The 4,952-nt window shown below is 40.0% G+C and overlaps 1 protein-coding gene across 1 annotated transcript; it reads left to right on the top strand.

Moving 5' to 3' along the window:
* The first annotated feature begins 1,059 nt into the window (after positions 1-1,059).
* On the top strand, positions 1,060-4,446 carry LOC139375201 (ADP-ribosylation factor 6-like). The gene has a single exon (XM_071116774.1). The coding sequence runs from the start codon at positions 1,275-1,277 to the stop codon at positions 1,803-1,805; it is 531 nt and encodes a 176-aa protein (XP_070972875.1). The 5' UTR covers positions 1,060-1,274; the 3' UTR covers positions 1,806-4,446.
* The last annotated feature ends 506 nt before the right edge of the window (positions 4,447-4,952 follow it).

Genomic DNA, 4,952 nt, shown 5'->3' on the forward strand with positions numbered 1-4,952 from the left:
ACATCATTGTATGGTGCGTTACATTTTCCTGCTCTTTACAACATTTGCACCTGGACCAGTACTGGTTAAATTCGCACCATGCATTTACTTTATACGAATCAAGCGCATTTCGGACAATGCACGTAATGTCAGAGTAATCCGTGGAGCCGAAATGGCGTCCTCTGGTCACAGTTCAAGCTGTGAAAGCTCGTGCGCAAGCCAACTAACTACTGAACGATCCAGAGGAAGTGACTGGTGATGTTGTCCACACCTTTCCGGTAGATCAGAGTAGCGTTGCAACTCGGCTGAAAAGGAGAGAGAGGTAGACGAAAGCGGTTTGCAAATACTGAGAGAGGAGGGGGGAAACAGAATGTAATATATATATTTTGGGAAGATTTGTGTAAAAGATACACGGAACGTAAGTTACCGACTAACGTCTGCATTTTTTCAATTTTGTTGAGCTATCCACAATGCAGCATGTAGGTAGCTAAGTTAGCAAGCTAGTGTCAGCTAGCTAGCTGTTAACTTGCTAAGTTGAGCTTTCTGACACTCTTCATGATCCTCTTCTGTTTCAGGGGGACAAGAAGGGATTTTTTTTATTGAATCAATGACCTTAGTCGCCGGGACTTTAGGAGAACGGGCTCCTACGAACGAGTGTGTAGCCCAGCGTGACGTTTGATGGAATAGCTGCAGAACATTGCCTTTCTCCTCCGGTGGTGTTGATCGGGACGAGGAGGGGGACCTCGAGACACATTCACCAAGAGGAAGTAAGAAGTACCGCAGGTTTTTTGGAGGGCCTATTTGACTTCCTTGCTCTATCAACAGATCCACTACCCCGCCCCTCCCGACCCTGAAGAGAATAGAAATCAATAGTATGAACATTTTGTGACAGCTACAATTAAGAAGTAACAATATACTTAGACGGCTTGTCATACAATTTACTTATCTCACCTTTGGGTACACATTTGAACTTGGATGTCTCAAACTCTGAGAATTTAAGTTATGAACAGCAATACTACAAGTTAGCTAATGATTTGCCACCAGGAATATTATTGTTGCCAGTTTGAGATTCCTTTCTTTGGCCGACACATTGTGAAGCATTGATAGACCCTCACATGACTCAGTTTGAGCTTCATATTTCACACCATGTCCATTTGTAATTAGTTGCCTAGTTACGCCCGGTTAAGCAAATAAAGTTAACCTGCATGGTTTTGACATTAAGGAAGTTAAAAGGGAAATATTGAAGAATCCAACCATTTTTTTCATTTTGAACGGAATATTTATGCACTGTTTACATGATGGGGAAAATGCTATCGAAAATCTTTGGCAACAAGGAGATGAGAATATTGATGCTTGGACTTGATGCTGCTGGAAAGACCACCATCCTTTACAAACTGAAACTTGGACAGTCGGTCACCACAATTCCCACAGTTGGTTTCAACGTTGAGACTGTGACTTACAAAAATGTAAAATTCAATGTATGGGACGTTGGAGGCCAAGATAAGATCCGTCCCCTGTGGCGACACTACTACACGGGCACTCAAGGGTTAATCTTTGTTGTGGATTGCGCAGACAGAGATCGCATTGATGAGGCCAGGCAGGAACTCCATCGCATCATTAATGACCGTGAGATGAGGGACGCCATCATCTTGATTTTTGCCAATAAGCAAGACCTGCCCGATGCCATGAAGCCACACGAAATCCAAGAGAAACTAGGATTGACCCGCATTAGAGATAGGAATTGGTATGTTCAGCCCTCCTGTGCGACGACGGGAGACGGACTATATGAGGGTTTGACATGGCTAACATCAAATTACAAATCCTAATGATTGAGTGATTACTGTTTTAGATTAAACTACAAAAAAGTCAAATTGAGGCAAGTAACACTTTACTTCTCAAATAAATATATAATAAAGAGAAGTTTGATCTCCATTTATTTTTTATTACTATGATGACCCTATAACTAATTTATCTTTATAAACTTGGTTTTCTGGCTTATAGTTTGCTTCTACTTAGCTCTTGAGAACCCAAGGTGTCTTAAAGCCGGTCCCTGTCTTGGGTTCTTAGCTGATGGTATGGAGTACAGCTGGCTCCATGTGAACTACATTCCAGGTGCTCTGTTTTAACGTTTAGAAACTTTAATAGTCCTTGCTTGCGATACAGTTTTGGAAACCTTTAGTTGCAAACTTTCACATCAGGGTGAAATAATCATTCAAATACAAATGATGCAGTTTAGCGAAGTTGCACCTGGCATTATACATTTTTTAACGGCCCTCTGCCGAGGTATGAAACGTCCTCCCCGGTTAAGGTAAATTCACACTGCGGAAGCCATGTAGCGTACAGGAGGCTCCTTGTAATGCGCTCCGGCATTCACCGTACTTTTGTACTACCTGAACATTTTGGAGTGCTGTACCATTCCTTCCGCAACATGGGGGCAGTGTTGCCGCATGGTTCCTTGATCTGACCAATGCTGTATGCCGGGCTCTCCAACCCTGTTCCCCGGAGAGCTACCCTCCTGTACGTTTTCGCATGGAGATGTGAGAAGCTAAAAAGGCTAGCTATGTTTTTAGTCAGGCTAATGCCAGCTAGCCATGCTGCCAACTAGCTACTACTAGCAAGGGAAGGCGACTCTTCCTTGATTTCACAAAAGGAAATGACAAAAATAAAAAATAAATGCTGTCGCCCCCTTGTGAATTAGAGTGGGACCGGTGAAGATGTCATTTTACCAACAGGGGTCCGCTGCTCCAAAATTTGCACGCACGTAGATCAACAAAGTGAAGATTGTAGTAACCTTTACGCGCCATTGGAGACTTTTAAAGTGGAAATTGGAGGGAAGGAAGTGTAGCCTGTTGGAGGCGGTGTTCTTGAAAATACAGCCGGGTGCAACTTTCCTAAACTGCTTAGAGTACGTGTATATTTTGTATTTGAAAAATATATATTTTGCTAATATGTAAGTTAAGTTCCAAATGTTTCCAAAACTGTATCGCGTGCAAGGTGTATTTGAGTTTAGGCAGAGCATTTGTGCAGTGTTGGCATTGAGCCAAGTCCAATGGCTCAATGTAATGCAGTGGAATTGGAGTCATGAATAAGGGTTAGCTTCTACTCTGTAGCAAGCCTAGGGGACGTTATGTGGCTTGATGAATATCAATTAAATGTGTTCATAATTCAAAGCTACAGAGATTACCAACTTTGCCTATTCTTTATCACATTTTTATATATTTTCTAATGGAGCTGGATTTGTATTTTCATTAGGGCTCAGGCTTGGTTCATGTATGCTTTAAAGATATTGTTGGATTGTGAGTAACATAAGGGTCTGATTCATAGTTTTTCCTTTCAGAACTAAAGTCTGATGTTTAGTCTAGCTTGTTTGGGACAACTACAACACCTTATATTAAACATGTTTTTAATACAGAAACCATTTAGAAAATGTAGGTATTTGTTTTAGATTTGTATTGACGAAAACACTGCAAGGTGTGATTTAAAGGTTTTGCCATTGCGTACATTTAATTGTCAACATTCTGGACATTGTTGTGACAAAATTGTCAGGAAAGACATTGACTGTGTCCGAATACCCATACTTGCATTCAAAATAGTAGGTGTTTTGGGTATGCAAAAATGTTTCATAGTATGTGCAATGTCAAATTGTGTATGCTTTAAATGCCAGGATGTCATACTCATTTCGGACATTTCATCTAGTAAAACACTATTAAGGAAGAGAATAGTTTTTCAAGACCCACTTGTTTGATAAGAGCTGATAATCAGATATGGTGATGTGCTTTACCAAAAATAAACGAATGGCAGGAATCAATACAATTTGAGCATTAGATTATGCATTCTCAGTATGGATGAGCCTAGTATGTTATTTGTTGCTTACTGTATTTGATTTTACTGAACAGTACGTTCTAAATAGTATTTAGTACGATTAGTACACAGTATGCAGTTTTAGTAAGTAACAAAACAAGACAGAGTTGGGACACAGCCAGAGTGTAGTGCTTAGACTCACCATCTGGAACCCAGTTGCACAAGTGATTCCCTATAGTGGGCTATATTGTGAATTAATTGATCTTTTTGTGTACTTGTGTTTTGACCCCAGATTGTGCTCAAGCAAACTGAAACAGGTCTCAGTTAACCCAAACATGCTTTTCAGAATGCAGCTTTTGTTCATAGGGTAACATTGATGGTTATGAAGTCAATGGACTCAATATTTCCAAAGGAATGCCATTCAGCTCTGAGCTCTCAACCTACTACCATTCATATGTCTCAGGATGCGAGACCTTTTACTAGCCTGTATCTGCAGCATGAGTACAGAAGTATAGTAACCCTTCAGCAGAGTGGGCCTGTCATGCAATGGGAGAGAGCAGCTCCCTGGTGAAATTGTTTTGTTTCAGCTCTCTTATTCCTATGTTGACTTGGAGAACCATGTACAGAACAATGTCATTGTAATGTCTAATTAAAAAAGTAATTTTACATGTCTCATTTTCTTATTTTGATCATAACTTGACCAAAAGTGATTTAATTGAATAAATTGCCTTCATTTTGCTGGACTCTGCTTTGGCAGCAGCTAATGGGGATCCATAATAAATACAAAGGAACACAGTTATCATAATACACAGCTTCCCAAGGACTCAAAATCCATTATAAGAAAGTATGTACAAAAGGCTAGAGATAGGATTGTGATTATTCTTTGCTTATAGTTTACCACCCTTGCATTGGGGAAATTATTATCTGCTTTATGTGAGCGTTTATCCCCTTGAGGAATTATTTATAATAGAACTTGTTCTCAACCTGCCTACCTGGTTAAATAAAGGTAAAATGAAATTTGCAGAGCTCGCACGTTTGATGTGCTACAAACTGCCAGGTGTTAAAATATCCAACACAAAACACCTTCAGTGCTTCAGTACTGTGCTTAAAGATGTTATTTTTATGTAGGCTAATTGCCAGTATATGTTGAGACCTATTTTAACTGCATAACT

The sequence above is a fragment of the Oncorhynchus clarkii genome, chromosome 19 (assembly GCF_045791955.1).
Source record: "Oncorhynchus clarkii lewisi isolate Uvic-CL-2024 chromosome 19, UVic_Ocla_1.0, whole genome shotgun sequence".
NCBI classification, from domain to species: Eukaryota; Metazoa; Chordata; class Actinopteri; order Salmoniformes; family Salmonidae; genus Oncorhynchus; species Oncorhynchus clarkii.